General features: G+C 46.2%; 1 protein-coding gene across 2 annotated transcripts in view; it reads left to right on the top strand.

The window, feature by feature from the left end:
• Window positions 1-26,059, top strand: part of SLC9A7 (solute carrier family 9 member A7) — a 471,766-nt gene that overhangs the window by 315,130 nt on the left and 130,577 nt on the right. For both annotated transcript variants that reach the window (XM_086934195.1, XM_086934194.1), the window contains exon 12: window positions 20,764-20,917. In XM_086934195.1, the coding sequence (XP_086790321.1) occupies window positions 20,764-20,917 (154 nt within the window). The remainder of the gene's footprint in view (window positions 1-20,763; window positions 20,918-26,059) is intronic.

The raw sequence follows: 26,059 nt of genomic DNA, 5'->3' as shown, positions 1-26,059 counted from the left end.
TGGATGGCAGAGAAGCAGCCAACTTTACCATACAGTGTAAATTGGACATCATAGACTCCATTGGTAGGGCCTTGGCCTTACAGTGGCGCTTCACCGCCACTCTTGGGTACGATCCACAGGGGATGTTCAGTCATTTCTTAATGACATACCCTTTGATGGGTCTCGCCTGTTCGACGAGAAAGCAGTTGTGGAACTTGAACGCTTTTGTGAGAGCAGGGTCACCGCTTGATCTTTTGGCCTCTCCCTTTCGAACCAGCTGCAACAACAGTCCTTTCACCCCTACTTCAACGGCATAAGGGGCCATTTTGGGCGTCCATCCGTACCAGCCCAACCCAGTACAACATCCGGCCCAGTCCTTTTGGGGAAGTGGCCGCAGAGCTCCAAGAGGACTTGAAAACCATACCTGGTTTGCTGGCCAGTTCCCCGCTCACCACCCACCATCCCTGGCTGCCACAGCCCCCAAGCCCTTTAGTGTGCCCTCCACTCGCCCTGTGGGAGGCAGGATCAGCCATCGCCCATGCCCCAGTAGTCTACCATTGCATCGGACCAGGGGGTGCTCCAGATTGTTCAGAATGGGTAAGCCCTACTATTTGTGGATACCCCTCAACCTTTGTGACCAACCCAATAAGGGATGGAGGATCAGATCGCTTTGCTTCACCAGGAAGTGTAGGCTGTCTTAGCCAAGGGGGCCATTGAGAGGGTACAGTGCCAGAGAGAGGGCGTGGTTGCATTTTTCTCTACTTTCTGGTACCGAAGAAGGACGGAGACCTCCGCCCATTCTTAGACCTATACTCTCTCAATTACTTCCTGAGGAAAGAATAGTTCAAAATGCTCACGTTGGCTCAGGTTTCAACTGCCCTGGATCGTGGAGACTGGTTTGTAGTGCTGGACTTGCAGGACCCCTATTTTCATATCCCTGTCCTGCCTTCCACAGACGTTACCTGTGATTCACGCTGGACCACAAGCACCTCCAGTTCACTATGCTCCCTTTTGGCCTCACCAGCAACTCTTGGGTGTTCACCAAGTTGATGACGGTGGTTGCAGAGCATCTGCAGAGGTCAGGGGTTCCAGTCTTCCCCTTCCTCGACAATTGTCTATTGAAAGTGGCCTTGTCTCAGTCAGTGGTCTTCCACCGCCCGAATACTGTAGAGCTCCAGCATTAGCTAGGGTTATCCATCAACGTACTGAATTTGCACCCAACTTTCTCTGAGACGCTCCCTTTCATTGGAGCCATTCTGGACACAGCGCGGTTTTGGACATGTCCTCCGGTGCGGTGGGACCAGAATATTTAGGTTACGAGACAGATGTTTCAGCCTCAATCGTGGGTGTCTGTTAAACTGACTCTGAGACTGCTGGACCAATGGCCTCCTGCATCCCGCTGGAAAAGCATGCCTTCTGGCATATGCTAGCTCTACAGTGGGATCTGCAGTCCCAGTGGTTGCAACAGTGAAATCTCGTTGACCTAGTCTAGCTATCAGAGGAAACTGCAAAAGATCCGCACTAGCGGCTGACAGACAACTATTGAGTCAGCGGCAGATACCTCTCCCTTCCCCACCCAGATCTCACCGTGGTGACAGATGCGCCGTTGCTGTTTTGGGGTGGCCATCTGGGAAAGCTGAAGATCAGAGGGCTCTTGTCTTCTGTGGAGTATCAGCTCCATATGAGGTTGTTGGAGTTGAGTGATCCACCTGGCACTGAAAGCCTTCCTACCATCCATCAAGAGGATCCTAGTTCAGGTGTTCAGTGACAACACCACTGCCATGTGGTATTGCAATAAACAGGGCAGCGTAGGTTCGTGGACCCTGTGCCAAGAGGCTCTCCGCCTCCAGACCTGGCCGGAGTGCCAGGACATCTTTTTTATTGTTCAGCACCTGATAGCGGGCTCTTTGGAAACCAGGGTGGACGAACTCTTGTGCTTGGTATTAAAATCTTCTGCACACTGGTTAAAAAGCTACTGTTTGAAGGGATTTGTGCCTATTCCACCAGGGCCAAAGCTACCAAAACTGTTTTAGCACGCAGGGCCCCAGTCCTGGACATATGCCAAGCAGATATGTGGGCATCGCTACACAAGTTTACCAAATACTACTGTCTTGACAGCCAGGTCTAGCGTGATGGGCATTTTACCCATTCGGTCCTCCAGGATTTTTTGGTCTAGCCAGTTTGGTGGGGTATCTATTCTAAGGTGAGGAATCTGCAGTTAAAAGTCTCTATCAGATGGACAAGTTTCTTACCTTCAGTGTTGTCTTATGTGACAGAGACTCTAAGCGTGGATCCCTCAAAAATTCTCCTTGCTCTGTGACCTGGGCTCTTCCCTAAAAAGATCCTGCTAGGTTCTGCACACTGGTTAACACATGTACATTGGTTTTAACATGACTCCCAGTTTTTGGTGTGGAAACAGTCACAAAAGAAACTGATGTCAGCGTGTCAGGGTGGTGCTTAAATGGGCACAGCGACATCACTTCTGATGCGGACGACGCCATCGTGGAGCCAATCGATGCTACCTACTGGCGCGCAGAAGTACTGCCAAGATTTTGTGGATCCAGTGTGAATCCTGGGGAATATTTTAAGTTGAAGATTCTGGAGTTAGACAAAGTCTCTACCAGACACGGCATTGCCGAAGGGAAGAAACTTGTCTAATCCTACCCAGAATGCAGTACGAGGATGGGACTGGCAGTGGGTTGGTGCCTGTTAGTGACACTAAGGGGTGGAGAGATGATGAGGTACCACTTAAATTGGGTAGTGCCCCACTAACAACAAGAAACTTCACCTCTCTTTTTAATGCCATGCAGAGGTTCATCAACTTAAGGACAGGCATAAAAGAACAGGGGAAGGACAAGTGTAGCTAGAGAACCCCTATCTTAAGCTTTGGAGGGTCCAGTCCACTCCGGACTTGCACTCTGGACAGGGCTGGTTACACCGGTTCCCTGGCTCCCTCCCAGCCCGAGTGAATAGTGGAGGGTGTGCTTGCTAAGGACCCTAAAGGAGGAGATCTCTTGGACTTCTGTATAGTGCCATGAGAAATGAACTCTCTTATTGCGCAAAGTCACAATGCAAGTGGCACAAAGCCTGGGCGACTGGGTAGTGAAGGCAAAGACAGTGGTTTGCAATGGAGGACTTTCCGGGTGCTGCTGAAGAGCAACCTAGGCTAGGAGACAACCGTGTGGGACAGGAGGGCATGCCATGCCCTTGCAGCTAAACTGGTGTCACAGAAGAGAAAGCAGTAGTACCAGAGGCTGCCAGATGGCTGCATGAAGTCCTTGAAATTGTGGGGTCACAAGGCACATAAAAGACAGTTGTGATTGCTGGAGCACACCACCATATTCAGAACGCTCAAAACCCAGCTAGAATCAGCTCAGTGAGTCCGAGATAAGATCTTTATTCGCTGTTTGTGCTCAGCATTTTACAATCTTACCCGATTTGCCTCTACCCCAAGGGTCACATCAAAGGAAAACAAAATAGTCTTGGGGTAGCTGCTGGAACCTTCATCATCAACTTCAGCTCCAGCACATGGAGAAAATTACATTTGTATATTTTCAAGCAAGAGCCCCAGAAGACTGAGGCACAGACAAAGCATCATACTTTTTGGGGTCCACCCGGAAGCAGCGTTGTCTCTACATAGCCCTGGTGCAGGGAGAAATATATGAACCTAAGTCTCCCAGGAGGGCAAAGTTGGTTGACCGCATCAGGACCAGGTTTTAAGACCTGTGAGATACAGCCCTTGAGTTGTCGAGTCAGGGGTGCTTGCTGGACTCCCAGTGTAAATAAAGTAAGAAGTATTTGCAATGCAATAGGTCTCGCATTACTAAAAGTTGGAGCTATTGGCGTTGCATTATTATTGCAACACCATTAGCTTAAACTTTTAGTAATGCGAGACCTATTGCATTGCAAATGTTTTATTAGGTGCATGGAGCGAGAAAGGGAGAGAAGGAAGTTGGGCGGCCGCGCCTAAGAAAAGAAAGGCGTGGCCACCATTGTTAAAGATAAAGGTGTGCCTAGCTGCAGTGTACAGGGTGTATGCTGGAGAGCTTATCGTGCCTGCGACAGCAGCTAGGAGAAAGTCATAAATAAATTAGTGCTCACAGACTGTAAATAAAACCTACTGAGTAATAACACATGTACCAGAGGCAGTCCTCATGGAAGGTTACAAAAGGAGAAAAGGCAGTACTAAAGAGAGACTACTAAGCCTATTCACAAATCAAAAGCCACCATTTACAAAGGACCGTAAGAGGAGCCAATTGAAAAGATGGGTTTAAATGGGCGGAGCTTCAAGTCCATACCTGAATACTGCATGTCTTGAAGAGATAGTGCAAGGGCTGCCTAGGCGAGACCTAAAAATTGAATGTTGCAGGCTGTAGGCTTTATTTTTGCATGGTAAAAACAAGCATTGGCAAAGACAGTAGTCTCACCTATGAAAGTTCTATTGGGTTTGTCAGTGTTGTTTAGCTATGTTGTATAGCAGCACGGCTGCTGTGCATAATGGCGAAATGAAAATAAATATTGTTACATGGTCAATGCTGGGCACGCCATAATCCTTTTTTCACTTCCAACCATGCTGCACAGCAGCCATTCTTCTGTGCAATTTAGCAAAACCATTGACAGGGCCAAATTACTCTACTTTTTGGCTTTGTCAATGTTTGTTAAACCATGCTGTACAGCAGTAAAAAAAAAAGGCACGACACGGCCAGCATTGACAGCATCACAAGTTCCTTTTTTTTTTTACTTTCAGGCATGCTGCACAGCTGTACAATATGACTAACTGTAATTGCTTCTGAAACAGAATTAGCATCTCACCAAGGCTGTAATTATGATCTTGTGACTTGAGGAAAGTGCAGCTGCAAAACACACTGCAGAAGAGAGGGGAAAGGGACTCTTTGATCAAACATCTTCGCTGGTTTAAAATGGCTTATTGCGTAAACCCCTTGCTGTAATCTGTGTACAACCTGAAAGTTACTGTTTTGAGCCCTAGTAGAGCCTTGCATCCTTCCGTTGTAGTTACATTTATTATGATTAGTTTGGAGCAGCAGTAATCAAGAACTGCTAGTATTTATAGCGATATGGACTAGCAAGCACATTTGATTTGTAGAAAGTACGTTTGTAATTTACACTAATCGTATTGAGATGGGCTGCTTACACTATTAACTCTGAAACTGAGTTTTTCAGTCAAAAAGTGTAATAATATACTTAATAAATTGGATCAGACCTTTGTCCCCAACAATGTTTACCGGGATATTTTGTGGTGGGGGAGTTTTCAGAGCTAAGAGCATTTTGGACCTAAAGGCATGTTCTCAAGAGCTGTATGAAGGGCGCCATCTTGGAAGCTGGTGCAGGTGGTACCCCTGCATCTCCCCCATTAAGGTTCCATACTCATGTGCCTCTATAAGCAAGGATGAAAGGCGGGGCCCACCTAGGCAGGGATAAAACAGCCATGCTCACCTTCCTTTCCCCACTCGAGTGAGTGCCCCAAGTAGTCGAGGCGGAGGCAATGAACAGCAACAATTAAACAAACCTGACTAAGATTAGATGCCCAGCCCCTGATACACCCATTATGGGGTTATTGGTAAAAGAGCTCAAGAACACTGCACCCAATGGAGCTATTTGTATCCTGAATGTGTCAAAGCAGACTCTTCCTTTCACCCTTCAGAAGTCAATGAAATGATTACACTTGAGTTTGAGGGCCGGCCAAACAGTCATGCTCACTTAGGGAGTGCAAACCACTCCTGCTCCCTCTGATGGCGGCAAGCCCAGCCCTGCCCCACCCAAAAATTGTTTTGAGTGGCACATAAAAATAAAGTGATAGTAACGTTATTTTTAATTTTTTTGCATAGCTCAAAGAGCAGTGGGGCGATGTTCCTCCACCTGAGCGGAGGAGCCGCCACTGCCTCAGGGGAAGGCTCTGGCTCCAGTTATTTGATGGAAGAGGTGGAAAGAATGTGGCTTAAAGGCCAGAGCTGTGGACTTTGGCGCTGGGGAGCCAGGTTCGACCCTCGGCGTCGGCTCCACATCATGCGGTTCTGGGCAAATCACTTAATCTCCACGTGCCTAAGAAAATAAATGTGTCCTTGTGTAACATAACTGGTGCTCGTGTAAAGTGCTCCAATACCTTCCGGTCGAGATTGCGCTATATAAATCTGCACCAAAAAAAGGATGGGGAGAGGGAGGGCTACCCCTGAAGTTGCGTGTCAGTAATAAGGAGAGTACTGTGATGTGCACTGCCTGTCACTCCCCCCCCCCCCCCCCCCCCCCCCATCCCTCCTGCGCTCCTGCTCATCATTACTCCTATTGCTTCCCCTTCCGCATTCAACAAAAGAGGGACAAGGGCTGCAACTTATCCCAACTGACTAAACGGCTTGTTTGGTTCATGCCTCCACTGCGCAGATCCGTGTGCAATAAAATGAATTGAGACAGCTGTGTCATGAACAAGTGACATAAACGACAGTGACATATTGCTGTTCAACCTCCCATCCCACACACTTCCAAGAGCTGGTTTTTTGACAGGAAAAGACTTCTATGTGTGTGTATGAGGTAAGGCTCAGACTTGGCAGCATTACCCAATGCAGTGTGTGCACTGACTTCAGGTCACCCCTCGAGTTGCACCCCACAGCACTCCATTTTGCTGGGATTTTTCAACCCATGCCTGTGATGCTGGTAACAAAACGGTGGCATTGAAGGAGGTTATGCATAGTCCTGGTCTCAGGATAAGGGAAACAGATATGTTAAACCGGCTACAAACAAAAGCCTACAAAGCGGTATTCTCCTTGCAAAATCATCCTCCCCAGCTCAGGCCCGGCACGAATTTGGCCTTTAAAAATCCAAAACTGCAAAGAAAATAATGCCTTTGTCAAACTATGTTGGAGACTTCGTGCCTCTGAGAGTGGGTCTTTGAAACCAATTATGTTGGCTGGAAATCGAAGCGCAGATGAGGAACAAACAAAAACAACCCTGGGGTGAATACTTAAAACAGGCAATTGATGAATTAGATATTCGAGACGCATGGGCTAGTAGCATTGAAAGAGCAGCTTTTTGCTGAGTAACCAACTCTTCAAGAAAATATCTGTGTCACCAACGTGACAAGAACCGTATCGCAAAGAGACGCCATTTTTGGACAGTGATCAACTCTTACTTTAGTTTAAGTCCTCAGGCATCAATCAATCAATCTATTTGTAAAGCGCACTACCTACCCGTGAGGGTCTCAAGGCGCTGAGGGAGAGGTTGCTGCTACTGTTCGAAGAGCCAGGTCTTGAGAAGCTTCCTGAAGGTGAGCAGGTCCTGGGTCTGCCGCAGATGGGCGGGGAGGGTGTTCCAGGTCTTGGCGGCGAGGAAGGAGAAGGATCTTCCTGCTGAGGTTCGTTGGATGCGCGGGACGGCGGTGAGGGCGAGGCTGGCAGAGCGGAGCTGGCGGGCATACAACCGCCCATTTTTCACCTGCTTGATAATGCTTGTTTAAGTTCTATCGCTTTGGGCACTTAGATATTAAAGACCGTATTCCAACTTGGAAGAGCAGGTCACCTCACCCTAGCTGCTGTGTATGCGGATACAAATTAGTGTCCATATCACCCATCTTTTGCACTTGCCTAGCGATCGTGGCCCCAAGGAACATGTTACTCAAGCCACTATTTGGAAACTCCATAGCCGCACCTGCAGGCAAGCCGTAATCACCTGGCTGAGCTGAGTTTCTATTCCTCTAGATTGCCAGGGAACAAAATGTTTACATTTGGTGATGAAGAAACTTAGTGGCACTGGGACAGAGATGGGACATGGACAGCACGCACTTTAAAACTGCCTTTGCACAATGCGTATGCACTTTATAGTAAAACACAAGGGACAAAATAAAAAAGAAGCACCTTAAAGCCTACAGGCGCATTCTTTGCACTATACCAATGGCACTCAGGAGTGGGACCCGTTGAGCAAAAAGAAAATGTATCTACTCCCCCCGGACACTGAGCTAACACGCTCATTTTGCACAATCGGATGATGGACCCATAATGAGTATAATAAAAACCTGTGCCATAAATGGACATCAAAGTAACTGAACGTAACGTATTTACCTTTCCCAATCACTTAACATTCAATAGTTTATCTACAAGTAGCAATTAGTATGTTTTAAATAATTTTTTATTTGAACGTCACATGATATTACTGCACGAAATGTTAGTATTTTTAGCTGTATGCAGTGGTTTTTATTAACTATGCAGTAAACTTATTCTGAAAATCACTTAATACTGAAAAATGAGTTGTAATTGTCATGTTTACATTGATGTGTATGGTATTTCTGTTGCTCAAACCTAGCCAAAAGGCAGTGGAACGCTCCATAGGGTCATAGACAAATAGGGTCAAAGACAAACATGAAGTCAACGAGTTATAGGTGAGGTAACCGCTTTGTTGAATGTTGAGACTTTGCAATGTGTTCTTCAAAGAGGTGCATCTTCAACTCTTTCCTAAACTGGAGCAGCATTCAGGTGGTCCTCAGGAAGAAGCGGTCATGCGTGGATGCTTCACCTTGTGGTGTTCTGTGCCATGTAATATCTAAGAAAAATAATTGACAAAGAACTACACCAGGGAGGTGCTCATTTAGAGCTGTATGGAAGAATGTGGCAGTGGTATTGTGGCATATTTCTGTCACTCCCACAAATGTAGCAGTTCAACCATCGGCAAGAAAACCCAGCAGATGGTATTGCATGTGTTTTTGTGGCCAGTGAATGGTAAAAATGGGGAGTAACGTGCGCATTCGCACATTTTTTGGGAGTGCTAAGTTTTCCTTTTATCGCAGGCAAGTACCACTTGATGCTTTTGCTAAACATTGACGCAAATTACGCTTGAGCTCGGCGTAGACTTTCTTGAAAGTCATGGTTTTTTGATTGCCTGGCTGCCTCCTACTTGGCCAGATACTTTAACACGCTTGCTTTGATTCATGTGCCTCAGGGTTTGGAAGACAACCAGGGCCAGCGCGTAAAGAGCCATATGGCAGCATCCTTAGGGCACCCCCTAATACCCATACCACTAGAAAAGGGTTGAAAATTGCCTTATCTCAGTGTATGGGGAGCGCTCCAGTAGGCAAAATAAAATTTTGCTCAGAGCTGTAATTATCCTTGTGCCGTTCCTGAGTGCAAGGTCTTGCATCATCGCTGCAGACAGCAGAGCTCTGGAAGCTTCAGCTGCCTGTTTAGTCTTCTGTGCCACGGAGGAAATGAAGCTTTAATCGATGATGTGATACAGGCATTGTTTCGCGTTGATTTTCTCTAGCAGGATCTTGATCAAAGTGTCTGTTAAAAATGTCTACAATTGCTCCTTCTGAGGAGGAACAGTGCCAAGTGACTTGGACAAAAAGACTTTCATCCGATTTGCACAAATAATTCTGAGCGCCACAGTCACTTGTATTTGAAATAAATAGCTCAAGTGTTCGTCTTCAAGTTTCCGATGAAGGTAGAGGGAAAACAAAAGGAAAAAAAACTGCTCCCACTTTTGTTCCTTTGTCCGTTACAGTTTAGGATAAATATATTTACTGTCAAGTTTGCAAAAGTGCCCATGTACGCACTGCCAATAATTCCTAATATAAATAATTCATAATATTAATGTAGGGCCCAGGGGCCATATCATAGTACCACTTTCTGCCCTGCGCCGACGCAGAAGTGGTCTGTGCGCGTCTCGTTTGCGACTTTGCGTATCCATTAAGTTGAAACACTTCTAAGTTAGTACATGTTTTTCTAACAGCAGAGTGCGGAAACACAGGCAATTCGTGCAATGTATTTCTGAACTGACCTGTCTGCAGTAGCGGCTGGCATCTACGGGGAGGAGGGGGAGGGCGCGGGCGCGAGCGCAAATAAAATTAAACACTTCCAGAGCGCTCCTTACCAGACATCTTCTTTCTTCAACTGCAGCCCGACCACCAGGAAACTCTATTGACCAATCCTGGAGCTGCTCTCAAGAGCAGCACCCTGATTGGCGGGAGCGGCCTCACACAGCACTCCACAGTGCTCAGCAGGCCTGCACTTACTCTAACCCAGCTGTCTTAAGAGATGTTTAAAGTGCGCATGTGCGGCAGGCCGTCGCAAGACTGCTGCCCAAAAAGACCTGCTCACTTTAACAGTGCGCATACAGTCCACCCTCATCGCTACTGCTGCCACTCAGCAGGCCCCGCCCCATCCTGGCGCTCTGTTCAATACAGGGGTTAAAAAAAAAATATTTAATGAATTTCCATTTTATTTTTCATCCCTTGGGATTTGGGGGATAATTTAAGTCTCTCTGTTCCAAAGGAGGAGCCTCCACTGCCTGTCTGCAACCCATGGCCTAATGCCGAGATATTGCGAGATCATGTAAGTGCTGAAGAGTCGTGAAAAATAAACGGATAGACCCCTTCCGCACCAGCGCAGTGCAGAAAACGAGATCATGGCGTGGCCTCGGGTCTTGAAGCTTAAAATGGCTGGCTGTGGCCCTCCCGCTAAATTATACAGTGAGATTGAGCCTTGTTAAATGTCTGTATAGAGCCCTGAATATTACACTGTCACACACTGCACACGCGAGGCCTCAGACACTTCAGATTGCACTCCATGCTGGGTTCAAACCGCTGGCTTTTTACTCCTGGCGTGGCTAGGTCTGGTCATTCCTGACCATTAGTCTGAGGCCTTGACAGAAATGGCTGTTGATTGGAGCTGCTCCAACTACCCTGCTCTTTGCTCTGTTAGGCTGTGTCAAGGATATTCCATCTAGCATTAGAAAATATACAGCTCTGTCTTTATTGTCGGCTAAACGAAGAGTGGTCATCAACTGGGGGTAGGGTCCACCTTCTAGGCCACCCACAGGATTCAAGAGACACTCATCCAGGATCCAGCAGACACAGGAATCAAGAGACACCTTAACTACGCACGTGCAGGATATCATACATTGTGAGGAATTCGCCCCAAAACGCTCCAGTTGCGTCCCAGAGGTGCCGACGGCGTCCACTGCCAGCAGCGCTCAGGCCCGGATGTGGCCCGCGCTCGTCACTGGGAGGGTATGGCTGCGAGGGTAAGGCTGCGGCCGCCGGGATCTGTGGCGCTGCCAAGCAGACCCGTGGACCGGCAGGAAGCGCGGTGTTGCGGAATGTGGTGAATATTTGTAAGGAGCTGACTGATATACAGTCGGGACGTCCTAGATCACGTCAGACCGTTATTTAAGTGCGGAACTGGAGGCACGAGTAAACACGGGGGCCTTGAACTCGGTCCTTCAAAACTGACCTCAAATTTCTTCGCCTTCAAAGACACTTCCAAATCTAATTCACGCCCTCTCTATTCCCTCAAGGAAGTTCTTTCACTATAGGAAATTCTGTACTTCATGCCTATAGAAGTGCCTAGTGTGTTCTTGTCTTTTGAGTGACTGCCACTTATTGCAGTATTATACCTCTACTTGTATCTTGTATGCTTATGTAACATGCACACTCGTCACTTTCTTTTCCTCATGTAACGTTACTGTTCCTATTGTGAAGCGCCTTGACACCTTCAAGTAAAGTCTGTGCTATAAAAAAACGCATAAAATAAATTAAATAACGCATAAAATAAATTAAATACAATAAACTGTGATAGTTCAAGGCGCTCCCTGGCCAAGAAAGGTGAAGTGGGCCTTTAATTATTCTAATATTAAATCCAAAAAAACAGTAATCACTTACAGCAAACAAACAACCCGTTTCTCTCTAAGCAGACTAAACGCAGTGAGTAATTGCGCAGTATTTACATTTAAGTAAAAACAGACTCTGTGCATTCAGAATGATTTAATAAATAATAATAGTAATTTTATTAAGTAGTTACAATTGTATCTTTTCAGTTGACGGCTGAGCTATGGAAGTAGGCAGTAGGGGGGGTTATTTTGTCGCATCTTCTCTGCCAAACACTCGGTTACAGTGCAAGTGTTTCCAGAGCTGCAGCAAAATGACATTTTGTCATTTGGACGCTCCCAACAAGTCCTTTTACAGCAGGGGTCTTGAAACTTGGGGGGTCCGCCCCGCTAGGGGGGCCTCAAGTCATGGGGGTTGGCAGGCACTAGCTAAAATAGGCTTTATGCTGATCACAGTCCTTTGTTTTTAGCAGGAAAAATGAGCGGTAGTAAGCTGCTCTGTAGTGGACCATCACTAACAACTTTTGTCAATTATATCCTGGCTGGGAGAAGGTGTCAAAAGGAAAGGGACTCCAAATATTCTTCAAAACCCCCACCCCCATTTCAAATAATCACACAGTGGATACGGTTTGAAAGGCCTGCCTGACCAGAATGGTATGTTTCCGAATCATGTATTTATTTGCATTTGTAAAACGGTAACATAACTTACAGTTTAATAGAATAATTGTGAAAAATTGAGGTGTGGGGGCCGTGAACCACCCCCCACCCCCCGCCCCCCCCCCCCACACCCCGTTACTCAGGGGGGGGGGGCTTTAAAAAGTTTGAAGACCACGTATTTAGAGGTTGTTTGTTACAAAATTGCACCATCTCGTGGTCGTTTATGGTGTCGCCAACGTCAATTAATTCTAGTGCATAGCACTGCAATTATTATAATAACCTCAGAATTATACCTCATCACTGTCCTGTCCGATCTCCATTTCATTTTCCCACAGTTGCTCTACTAAGCAATAATCACTAAGCTGTTTTCTTACCTTGTTGTTGTCACTGCACCTGCTCCTTCCAGTGTTTGAGGTAAACATCTTCTGGAGAAGGCGAAGTATGTGTTTTGCTTGTTTACTTCTTCTCACAGCCCTTTTGAATTCATTACGCTAGGGTTATGTTGCTTAATACACCACCTTTGAACTCTAGTGTGAAAGTAAAACAAAATAAATGAATATTCATTTTGTGGCTCCAGAAATGAAAAGGTGTTGCTTTTCCTATGTTTTTGGATTTTGAGAACTAGTACGAGTTGGATCTTGTTAAACATATATGCAGGTCACGAGTCGGGGGTACACGCAGGTACACGGCGTTCACCCACTATTTTCACAGGAAGTTGGGCCCACAGAAATATGTTGAACTTGTCCCACTGTAAGACACCGGGACGGGTTCAGCAGCGCCTGCACGTTGTCTGCTTTTCATTTCCAGCAGCAACCTGCAGGCAGCGAGGGGGCTTTTTCACCTCCAGCCTGGCCGAAGTTAAGGGGCCACTAGGCCGCCTTTTTTTTTTTTTTTTTTAAATATCCTGACTGGAGGCGGCCTGGAACCTCACACTCAAATGTAAATGCACCGGAGGGGGAAACAAAGGCACACAGCTTGCTACCTCTTCACAGGTACTTAAGAGAGGAATGCTTTTGCCTTTGTTCTGTCCCTGTATATAAGTGCAGATACTGTAAGACTGTCAGATGGGGTAGTCTGTCCCAGTATTTACACAAATAATTTAAATAGCATTAATGTATTTCTTTTAAAGCGCTACGTCGTGACGTCATGGCACGCGTCATGATCTCACTTGCATAGTGTCTGACTTGGTCATCCCCCCACTTCTTTTTATAGGACTTGTGCCCTGCATATATGTATACAATCTTAGAAGTTACTGACATCTGGGTACGAGAGACATTTCGAGATCAATCTGCATTGAATAGGCAACTCGTGGAGTTGTCCTTTACGTAGGTGTCTTTTTGTTGACCACCCAGTGGTTTTGTGGTGGATGAGTTTTCTTGGGGGCAGCTATATGCAAAGGATTGCAGTAGTGAAATGATGTCCTTCAGGATGGCAGCCAAGGTTGATGACTCGGTGAGAAGCTCTGAACATCACTTGGAGGACATCTCACCATCTAGGGTGTTGCTGGAACACTTTTTTTGACTGGGGGTGCTGGTCAGGGGCATCAGTTCACTAAAATTCTAGGGGGTTCTAAAAATCCTGATGGTACTGAACGAGCTCATGCAGCAAATGAACAAAAAACATTTAAGTGGGGAATGTGTGATTGTGGGAGGGAAGAGGTGAATGAGATGGTAGCCTGAAGCTTTTTTTCTGCAAAAATATGGTTCAATGATGCATTATGAAGCAATGTTCTTAAATTGATGAATACATTAGATCAATTTTTACTTCAAAAAGAAGATATCTAAAACAAACTTTTGTGTACACACAAGGATAAAATAAAAGTGTATTGGTTTGTTTTCGAACTATACTTCAAAATTTGCCTGGCGCCACATTCCACGACTAAGAAGTCCATATTAAAATAAGCTCATTAAAAAATATAGAAACAATATAACAAAGCAATTTTTAACACTGGTGCATTCATGTGCCTCATTCAGTCCTTCACCATAGGACACAATCACAAGAGTGACAAAAACTTGTTCGCAATTGCCGTCTCCTTGAAGCCACACAACTTAAGCTTAGATATACATGACAAGCAAATATGGAGTAGTTTGTTGAACAGTTGTTCTCCGTGCTCTTCTTAATTACCACATACCTTTCACTGTTTTGGAACAAACATTTAATGCGTCTTGAAATGAAAATGGATCGAAAGGCATAATTTTTTTCGATATGTTTCTGATCTGCCTCCAGGTCTAGGGGTGCTGCAACACACGCTGCACCCTTAGTTCTGGAGGCCCTTCCAACCATCACCTGTCTACAGTACCTGCTTGTCCTCAATTTGAGGTAGCGCTTACCTTCTGAGTCGTCCGACTCTTAAAAGAAAGTGTAAGATCTTGAAGAATTGCCCTCTCTGAAGATCTGACTAGGAGGCACAGAGCCAAACTGATTTACAAGATGGCATTGGTAGGGCAGTTGGTGCCATTATGGTGCTTCATAAGTAATCCGGATTGAGCACACCTGCCCCTGAAGACTTTCCTGCCACCCTTCAGGGGACAGGCTGGTGCAAATTCTCATAAACACACTGCAATGTGGTACTGCAGTAGTATGGGTGGTGTCGGGTCCTGTGCCAAGAATCTTTGCATCTTTCTAGTCACTAGCCTCTTGGCAGGGCAGAATGTCAGAGCAGACGAAGTGAATAGATGCCATCGGGCAGATAACGATTGGTGTCTACAACCTGAGGTGGTGCAGGGCTAATGGGACCAGTGGGTAGTGCCCTGACTAGATTGTTTCACCACCATTGCACAACGCATGTTATTGATAATCTTACGCTTTGGCATTCCTGCATGTACACTCAGTCGGAGACACATTGCAGCTAGAATGGGACAAGGGAATCATGTACAACTTCCTGCCATTGCCTCTGCTGCTCAAGTTCTGAAGAAGGCCAGAAACGACAAGGCTGTACTCTTCCTAGTGGCCCCGGATTAGGCCAAGAGAGTGTGGTGTAAGCATCTGTCCTCCGATCAGACTGCCACTTCTGGAAGACCTCCTGTCTCAGCAGCAGGGCAGGGTCCTCCAATCAAAGCTTCGTATGGCACACCTCCATGCGTGGAGATTGAGCATTAGCAATTGACTGCATTCGATTTTCCGCTTGAAGTGTAGGATGTCATCCTTGCGGCCAGACGCCCCTCCATGAAATCCATCTTCACTGGATGATGAGACCAGCTTGTAACCTGGTGGGGCACTAGAGATGCTGACCCCTTACAGGCGAAGCTGTCAAGTATCCTCTTGTTTGTTTTGCCTTGTAGTGGGCACTGTAAACGGTTATTTGTTAGGTTTTTCGGCTTTTCTGTGTTTTCGGACCTGCCATCCTTGTTTAATGCTCCTCTTGTGATGAGGTGTATTAAAGGTTTGACACACGTCTTCACTCCCGAACTGTTTTTGTTTCCACCATGGGACCTTAACTTCGTTTTGACATTCATCGTGTATACGCCTTTTGAGTCTATATGCGGTACTTGCTGGTGTCCTGACCTTGAAGGGTGTCTTCCTCACTGTGATTACCTCACCTTGATGTATGAGTGAACTGCAGGCACTATCAGTGCAACTGCCCCACGCCACATTATTTTTAGACTCATTGGTGCTGAGTACTAAGGCAGTCTACTTACTATAAGATGTGACTCTTTTTCACGTCAGTCGGGAGGTCGATCACTCTGTTGATATTCTTTGCTCTCTTAACCATGGAAAGAGGAGGAGAGGTTCCACTGGTTGGACCCCAAAAGGGCTTAAGCTTTTGACATGATTGCACAAAGGACCAGTGAGTAGACAATTATGGGTTTTGCCAGAGCAGGGAAAGGGAAGGCTGTGCAGAAGAGGACCCTGTCTAGGTCGATAGTCCTTTCCTTAAATATCTGCTATGAACTGGCTAAGAAGCACCACCCAGAAGGTCTGAGAGCCCATTGCAGCAGGGCTAAGGCTGCAACCCACTGTGTTGGTGCCTGTCTTAGATATCTGCCAGGTTGCGACGTGGGCACTGGTGCCTACGTTCAAAAAGCTCTACTGCATTGACAGCCAGGGTCAGCGGGAAGGACATTTTGCCTGCTCATTTATGCGTGATTTTTTGGTCCAAGCCCACTCTACAGAATCTCCACCTGGGGGGATGTACAATCTGCAGGAGTAGAATCCATCCATCCGAAGAACAAATGACTTACCTTTTGTAATATTCTTTCTGGTGTATACTGGATCTAACTGCAGATTCTTCACTGCCTTTCTACAACCCACTTTCTGTGGAGTGGCCCCTTTTAGCATCTAAAAAGGTACTAAGTTAGAGATGAGCACAATGTTACCAATAATTGTTCTGGCTCCATATTTGAGGTCACCGAAAGGGAACAGACAAGAAACTGTTGTCAATGTGCAGAGGTGTCACTTATATGCGGCTCTGCTCTGTGACGTCTTGGGAGTCAGCGGGGAGCCACATGATGCCACTGTCGGCACCCAGGAGCACTGCTACAAAATTCTCCAGATCCAGTCTGCTGCTAAGGGGATTTTCTATTGTGCAGAATCTGTGATTGTATAGATTATCTACCAGAAAGAGTGTTATCGAAAGTAACGTATTTATTTGTCATAAACAAGAAAAAAGCTGATGGATATATTTAAACTAGGCATGCTATTGTTCACCTGAATAGAGACTGCGAAAAACGTTTGTCAGAAAAAAATGATTTTAATGGAAACAGAACTTATCTAAAGCGGTATAGCACCCCTACAAAGTGTAGTAGTACAATAGACTGTGAACGCTACAACATCTGTAAAACACATCAAAACTCCCCATCACTTATTGCAGATCAATCTTTGAAAACTTAGAAACAAAACAAAGAGGAATCCTTATAGCTGAATAGTGAGTAATCTGAACCCCGACGAGCTCTGAACTGTGGCATCATATTGCTGCTGCTAACAAGGAGGCACACTTGCATTTATTGAGAAATTAACAAGTAAGAAAGAAGGATAGAGAGTTGTGACACTTCTTCGTCCTGACAGTCAGATCACCACTCTTAACAGAAATGTATACCCAGCATATGTCAGTTAAAAAACGCAGAAAGAAACGTCAAACAGGACATAGTAAGAAACAACACTCGACACCTGTGTAGACCACTACTGCAGCTTTTAAGGCGAAAAGAAAAAAACAAAATAGATATGCTCTTCCAAACAACTAACACTCCTACTAAAATTCACAAATTTACTCAACATCTTTACCTCTAAAAAGTTGTCGTTCTTGCTATAAGGGTAGGTTGACCAGACTTTAGAAAACAAGAACCGAGATATTCTACAAGCACAGAAGTAGGACTACAATTGTGCATCGACCTCGGGGACACAATTGGCAACATTCATTGGCAAATACAGACAGGTACAAAAGAGAGTTAAAGGTAGGTTTTTCACATATTACCATTCTTCCTAACTAAATTGTTTCTGCCATGGGCTGCTAATAAATTCTGCGCTGGAACACATGAAAACTTGCCTAGGTTTGAGTTCAGTCGAGCCTGTCTGAAAACCGGGACATGTGCTTTACGTACTGAAATTTGCCATCTGAGATGTTGAAAAACATTCAGGGGGGGGGGGGGGGGGGGGTGCTTTTTGCTCTCTTTTCTTTGGTGCAGAGACTCCTTATTTTGGTGTGTCTGCACCATAGAAATGTGATGGACTTGGAACGTAATGGTTTACGATCTCACTGATGCACCATATATTTATGTATCAATTTCACAATTTTGTATAGCGCAAATCAACCCAGCTAGGTGTCAGTGCACTTCACAGTTATAGAGCAAAAGGGACCAAGAAATCTCCTTACAGGGACCAGGAAAACGCTGGGAACTAAGAACTGTACGGAAGGATCGCGAGGGAAAAGAGGAGGCAGGAAAAATAGTGATACGTGGAAAGAATGAATAAGTAAGGGAGGGGGTTGGAATACCGAGGGGCAAGTTATGAACTTAAATTCTGAGATCAAAGGTGTAGAAAAGGATTTGGAGAAGTGTGGGGTTAGGGTGGTAATCAAAGCAATAAATAAGGGTAAAGTGGAAGGATGAGGCGCATGATAAAGGTTATGAGTTAGAGCTGGTGTAAATGGTTAAAAAAGGGAGAAAGGGGGGGGAGGAGCTACGACAGCAAGCAAGATGGCCGCATAGTCTCCCGGCTCCGCTGACCTCCGTCCTACGCTCCAAGATCCTGTCACTTATCCTGATTTCCTGCCCCGGATCCGTGTGTGTGAACTAATCCGCACTCCGATGGTGTGATCCCGGGGTTTTTCTGACATTGTGCAGCGGAGTAATGTCGAGGACCGATTTGTGGCCTAACCCAGTCTGGAAGCCGGGGTCTCGAGTGCTGGCTTAGCCGGGTCCGAGTTGAACAACAGCGGACTGTTGAGGGCGGCAGGGTCCGGTCTCTGGAACTTTCGAAATTTTCGGATTGCTTTGCTACCGTCTGCAGCCTGGTGTTGTGTTGGAGGTGAGGAGACGAGTGACGCACGGTGCTGTGTTGTGGGGGTCCCTGACTCGGAGGCCCGGTATTTGCATCGCTGGCGCACCTTGGGTTGGAGTCTCATCGCGCACTAATGCATGCTGACTGTTGATCTCTCACGGCTCAGTCCTGCTCCGGCTGATCTTACGATCTCCGTGGGCATCACTATGCCTGAGGAGATATGGAACCGGGCGGAGCAGGCCCAAAGTGGCCCGTCATTGCGGACGGTGCTGGCGGCCCTAAAGGCACTTCAGGCGACTGTGGCAGCTCAGATCTGCGGCCTGTTGTCGGCGGCAGATGGACTTAAAGGACTAAGACCGGATCCTGACTCGATGCCCGAGACCCGGCAGCCAGCTTGCCCTTTGACCGACGCCCCAGTGGAGCACTTAGACCCGGTGCTGGAAGCTGTGCCTGCCCCTACAGAAGTGGATCTACTCGAACGGGCTGTGATCGGTGACTTAACAATTTTTTTGGAATCCCCGGTTTTGCAGCTGTCGGAACATTCAACTGCTGTCCCTATCCTGGAACCTTTTACTTGGTACTGTGAACTGTTTTGGATTGTGTCGAACCCCCTCCCCGGTCGGTTTCTCAAGATGGCGGATGTGATAATGCCTGGCTTCGGAGACGGGGAGGGACATTGTTGGTACCAGTGGCTTACTTTGGGATCTACCGTTCTTTTTCCATCTACTGAACCATGTTCCGACCACTTCTGTGTATCTTTTGACATTTTGATGATGGGGCTTTATTCGTCTGAGGGACTCGGCGAATTTGTTCGACGGGGCCAAGGCTGAGACTGTTGTTTGGGTGGTTCATTGTGGTTTTATCGGTAACGGGACTGCTTCATTAGATTAACGGAGTGCGGGGCAGGGTTAGCGGTTCCCCCCGGGATGTTTTTTCAGTTTGGAATATTCGGATGCGACAGTTTCGGGGGGACCCCTTTGTTAGGGCGGGGGGGAGAGACCGGGAGCACGTAGAAGATAGCCCTCCTCCATTTCCCCTTTTAGGGTGGGGTTTACTTTCTTTGTGTCTTTCTCTGGGTCTTTCTATATTTCGGGTTCCAGTTCTTGGGCGACAGGCACGCTGCTAGGGGGGTAAGCCGTAGTCATCTGCAGGGGTGCAGGGTGGGTGGTTGGGGGCTGGGAGTTTTTGTTTTTTCGCTTTATTTCTATGGCCTTTTTTCTTCTTATCTCTCTTTGCCCTTTTCTTTTCTTCTTTTCCGGGTCAGTGTAACGGGTTCATTTTTATGGCCATCTCTGCTGTTTCATATGTGCCTCAGTTCTGACGATGTTTCAGTGCTACTGGGCAGGCATTTAGCCGGCGCGAACTGTATTTGTACGCTCGCTTATCCTGAATAGTATGCTGACTTACACGAAGATGATTTAACTGTGGACATATTGCTATTTCGCCCCCCCTTTTTTTTCGCAACTTGAGATATTGTATGGCACCTGATCCTTCTATCTTATATTATAAAATGGAACCTTTTTATCCTGTTACCAACTTGATATGTTTTACAACCAGTACGTATGGTGGACGTGGCGGATCTTTTCCCCGGGATGCTGAGTCTGGGTTTTGATTGTTTTATTGTGTTGCAACTGCTTAGCGGCCGGCCCTGGGGGTTGTAGGCCCGTGTTTGTACTTGGTTGAAATGTCAAATAAAGGTTTTCCAAAAAAAAAAAAAGGGGGAGGAAGGAGGAAAAAGAAAAAAGGAGAGCACGGAGGGGAAGGATAGTTTGGCCTTGAAGAAAAGAACGAAATAGTCACAGTTCATACATATGAGTGTGTGTGTGTGTGCGTGTGCATATGTGTCTGTGTGTGTGTATAGTAAGAGAGCAGGGGTGGTGGCATTGAGTTGATTGACTTAAGGAGAAAAATATAGGATAGTAGTTACAGGTTGAGGTACAGTGTTAGCAGGTCGTTTTTTAGGATTTTGCTGAATTGTAGAAGGTTTTCTACGCACTGCGAGGTTTCTAGGGCATCTGTAAATTAACTCGTTTCCTTGTTTAAACCATCTCTTTGTATTCAGAGAGGTTATTCTGTTTCTTCCAACAGGTCTTCGGGGAGCAATGGCATTTGCTTTAGCTATAAGGGACACCGCTACCTACCCTCACCAGATGATGTTCACCACCACCCTGCTCATCGTTTTCTTCACTGTCTGGCTTGTTGGTGGAGGCACGACCCCCATGCTGTCATGGTTGAACATTAGGTGAGTATGCTTCCAATAAACTATGGATTTGCTCAAGACACTATGCTGAGCCCTACCCCAGTGATCCCTATTTGTGTAAGACAGTCGCTAGAGCACAGCCAGCAGCTTGTAGTGATTCATAATATAAAGATAGAAAGTCTTAAGGAAGGGCCATGCCATTGCGTGTGAATATTTATGACTACACTGATAGGTGCAAGCCAGACATTCTGCACATGCTCTCATGCACTGAACACAGCACGTTTTGTGGTCTGTGGTCAACAACAGTAAACTCAATACGACATATACTTTGTTTATGAACTTACAAGAGCTACTGTTCTGTAGGGTCACCAGCTTAAAAAGGATATGAGTTTATAGGAGGCGTGATTAGTGAGTTGTAACAAGGTACTCTACAAACTTGTGGTCACTCGGTGAGCTTATGAGAATGGTAATCAGAGGAGAATGAGAATTTGGCAGTGGTTTTTAAATATATTAATGTATTGTATTTGCATTCATATAACTCTTTCTGCTCCTATGAGGCATTGATGTGGCTTTGCTTCCAGGTAACATACTATTCTGTGGGATCCATAAACACTCATCGTTAGGGGCTTTCTCATGCGTATATAGACTAAAAATGTGTCATGCTGAATTGCTGCATAGTTGTTATATGGTTTGTGAACAGTGTAATTATTGTTTGCGGTAGTTACCACGGTCATGTGAACATTTTACAATATTATAGATTTGCCATGCATGTGACTCAAGGCTGGTGAGGTAATAGACATTATATAGTTGTTTTGGAGGTAGAAGTTGCCATTGTGTAATTCGTTTTGCTGATTATAATAGCAATGTCTCTCTAGCACCCCCAGGTCATGCCATGTGGCCCCTGCCATGACTCCGCCTCCAGACATGATGATACCGGAGTAAATCAGACACCTACCGGTGCCCTGATGTCAGTCCCTATTTTTCTGCACCGCTTGTACGTGAGCCCGAAGCTCTCTCTCCGCGTCTCCAACAGATTCCAAGGCATTTTGACAGTGACATAGATCAGATGTCTCCTCAAAAGATTTCAGGTTTCAAGCTTTATATCAGGTGCCTCAAGAAAGTTTCTCTTTCTGATCCATGTGGCATGTGCATTTGGTGCCTGTGATTGAAAAACAATACCACAGCCTATGATTCTTGTGCCTCTATGCACCAAAAGCCTTCGGGGAACGAGAGGTCAAATTATTATTGGCTAGGGGCCTCAAGGAGACGCTCCTTCACCAAAATATAAGTCGTCCATCAGGGAATATCTCCCAAGAGATCTTATCATAAGTAGCACAAGAAGTGTCTTAGGAAAGAGAAGTCCTCTTCTTTGAGGAAACAGTCCAACTCCAGAGACTGTTTGAAGTGTCAATGCCATTCCCCAGGGCTATTCTCTTACTTGTAGTTGGACACGTTTCTTGTGCAAAAAAAGATGCCTGCGGAGTCCCTGGGGCCATTGGCCGATCCTTGTCAAATTTATGGTTTCCTGCTGGCTATGCTTGATCTTTTCACGGTAGCTGCTGCATGCTTCGGACTATTCCTGAAGCTTTGGGCTTGGCAACTCTGACTTCACCGACCCCAGCGCCTCCAGATACTGCATCCTCAGAAGCTCTGGCGCCGGTGCCTAAAGTGAAATTGAAGCCAGCGGAGGCACTGTCCGCTGTTCTCCCAGAGCTCTCTCTAGTACCAATGCATACTTCCACCCACAAAGCAGACTATGATGCCACTGTCAAAGTCAGAGATTATCCATGTAGGAAGAGAACAGTTTAAGGCAAACTTCAGTGATGTTCCCTTGGCTGCTTTCCTACCCAGGCCCAGAGATTTCTCCAGATGGAGAAAATATTCAGCTCCAATTCTAAAGCTCTCACCATGGCAGATTAGGTGTATGGTTGCATGGGAGGTGATGATTTGAAAGCTGATCACTTCCTTCCGCACTATGCATTATACCTAAACAGACAAGATACAAGTTGCCTACATTCTTCGACAAAAGGGGACATTCCCTGTTCCTCTGGCCCTGCCTCTGATTAAGTCTCCTTATTTACAGATGCTGAGTAAAGGGACCGAAGAGGTGGTACCTGTGGTAGAGGTGGTAGTTAAGGGCTACCTGGCAGCCATATCTGCCATTATGTGCCTCCCTTGCCAACCTCCCGAGCTTAAATTGCCACTGGTGATGCATTTCCTAAAAATGTTATTTTACTTTTTCCTCCCACTCCATTTATGATTCCTTAATGGGATTTCAATCTTGCATTGACTTTCTTGATGGCATCCCCATTCATGCCAATTCACAGTTGCCTGGTTCGACTTCTTAACCCGACGTCATTGGTCATTTTGTTGGGTACAATACCTCAGCTTGTAGGGTCTGAAAATTACAGGCCCTCTCAGTTTGTCCACCTTCCACAGTTTTTACGCGGATAATTTATTTTTCCGCACTTGCCCATCCTTCTTACTCAAGGTAGTATCTGCATTTCAAATGGGCCATTCAGTTACCCTTCCATCTTTCTTTCTTACTCTACATCTAACCAGGGAGGAAGAGCTGCTGCTTAGACTGAACCACAAATGTGTAATGTCATTGGATACAGACCCACACAACAGGGCAGAGTAAACAACCAGCTTTTTGAAGGCTAAAAGGGGCGTTGTTAGTGACCAAATACACCATTTCGTGTTGGGCCATCCTGTTTCTAGGTATGCTATACGCTAGTAAAGCAGGGTCAACCAAGGCGCATTCCTGCCCATCCCACTGGGGCCATGGGTGCCTCCACAGCTTTTTCCAGAAGCATTCTGGTTGCTGACACCTGCTGGGCATTTACATGGCCATACTTTTGCCAAGCACTACTACCTCATGTCTCAAGCACACCGTGACGTGTACGTTGGACAAGTTGTGTTGCATATCTTCCACCCTTAAGCAACACTTCTCAGTCCTGCTTCCCACAGGCATATTGGTTTGGAGTATGTTCTTAAAGTGAGGAGCCTGGAGGAAGATATTTCCATCAGAAGAAAAAGTTACTTACCTTCTATAACAATATTTTGGTGGACACAATCTTCCTCTCCACCTCCCCCAATGAGCTAGTGTTACGATTAAAACGATCCCAAGGTATCCAAACACCTTGTGTGTTATATCTGTCACTGTTGTTGCTCTCATAGCTCCTCACCACTTACCTCAATGAGGGACAGAAGTATCAGGTGATGAGGTCAGCACAGTTACTGGAACCTAATATACTCCAATGTCATCATGTCTGGAGGTGGAGTCTGGGCTAAGACAGTATGGCACCACCTGGCAGTCCTGGAAAGACATTGCCGGGGAAAGGTTTTTCAGACCAGTCAGAGGCCTGGAGGATAATTCATATGGTGAGGAATCTGCTGGAATATTACGTATCCACCAGAAATATTACTATCAAAGCTAAGTAACCTTTTTGTTTGGGTTATTCATGTGATTGTTTAACCCTTTCGCTGCGGCGGCTATTCCGCCACAGCGCTAACGGGGCGGGGCGGCCGCGCGCTGGTGACAGAACCGCTCCGTCACCAGCCGCGGTTGAGCTGTGCTGGTGACGGAGCGGTTCCGTCATGACCCGCCCAGCTCAATACAACTGCCGCGCAGGCGCGAAATCAGCGCCGCGCAGGCACGGCGGCCGGGCCATGACGGAACCGCTCCGTCATCAGCACAGCCCAACCGTAGCTGATGACGGAGCGGTTCCGTCATCAGCAGGGGAGGGCTTAAGCTGTAATGTAGTGGTATTGCAGGTCATACATGTGGTCATGCAGACGGCATACTTGAAGGTATAACCTGTGTAATAATAATTCACAAATTCCACAGAGAGTTATGGAAACATTTGTTGCATTTTGGGAGCAATAGATTCAGTGCTGATTTAATAAAGAGTGGGCGGGGTTCAGACGGCCCCATCCGTCCTCTGCAAACGCCCACTGTGGCGTTGGACTCTGCACACGCCCACTGTGGCGTCTGACGACCCCTGGCCGTCCGACGTATGGAAAGGGTTAATAGTCGACACCGGCACTTATGATAGCCTGCCACATTGTGGCGCTGTTTGTCTGATGTAGAGATGAGCACAATAACAGTTACTTATTAACTCAATATACATTAAAAATGACTATACCTGTCACCTAAGCTATTCTCATAGCTTTGCTGGCCTGGAATAGTCTTTACTGCCACGCTTCTAGGAGTGTAATGGTTAGTTGTATTGGTACTCTATTTGGCAGCACCGGCAGGGGCAATGGGTGGTGCAAGCTGCAGCGGCCTCCTGAAGAGGACCCTTTTTTTCATTTTAAGCACCAAATATATACATTTTTTAGGTCTCGCCTAGGCAGCGCTTGCGCTGTCTCTTCATGACATGCTATATTCAAGATATGGGCACTAGGCTCCGCCTATGTTCCGCCCATCTTTTTAAATGCCTCCTGTCACTGTCTTTTGTAAAAGATGGCTTTTGATTGGTCAATAGACTTAGTAGTCCCTCCTTAGTACCGCCTGTTCTCTTCTCACTTCCCTTGAGGAAACCCCCGTTACATGTGTTGTTACTAGGGATCTGTTATTTCCCGTTTGTGAGCACTATTTTCTTTTTGTAGCACACTGGCATGCCGTGTTAGAGCTTCAATAATGGCAGCTGTGCAACTTTCTTGTAACGCAGCTTGCTAAAATCTTTTTTTTAATTATTATATTTTTATGCAGCACGCCAAGCTTAATATTAATGGCAGCCGCCCACCTTTCTTTTTTTGTTATTCTCTTATCTCCCATGCCACATTTAAACTTCAATAATGGCGGCCACGCGACTTCCTATAGTGAGGCTCGCCCAAATCCTTTTTTTAAATGTTTTAATTTTTTATTCAGCGCATATGTCGGCCGTGCAACTTTCTAATTGGCACTCAACTGCAAAATCCTGTAAAAAAAAAAAGTACATTTTTTATAGAATGCGGCATACCAAGCTTGGTGCATTTTTGAGGGCACTTCGATAATTTCTGAGGGCGTCCGTTCCGTCCTCTGTCTTCTAACACAGTGGCACGTCAAGCAGCTTTTCTGCTCCATCGTGGACTGGAAGGTAAGGGGCTGGCAACCGCACTTCCTGTTTCTTCTCGCAGCGAGGGTGTAATGCCTGCCTTACATGGCGTAGTGCCACTGCAGGAGCAGATAGATTCATC

The sequence above is a fragment of the Lissotriton vulgaris genome, chromosome 8 (assembly GCF_964263255.1).
Source record: "Lissotriton vulgaris chromosome 8, aLisVul1.2, whole genome shotgun sequence".
Taxonomy (NCBI): Eukaryota; Metazoa; Chordata; class Amphibia; order Caudata; family Salamandridae; genus Lissotriton; species Lissotriton vulgaris.
The sequence above is the reverse complement of the archived record's forward strand: the minus strand, read 5'-3'. Positions and strand labels throughout refer to the sequence as shown.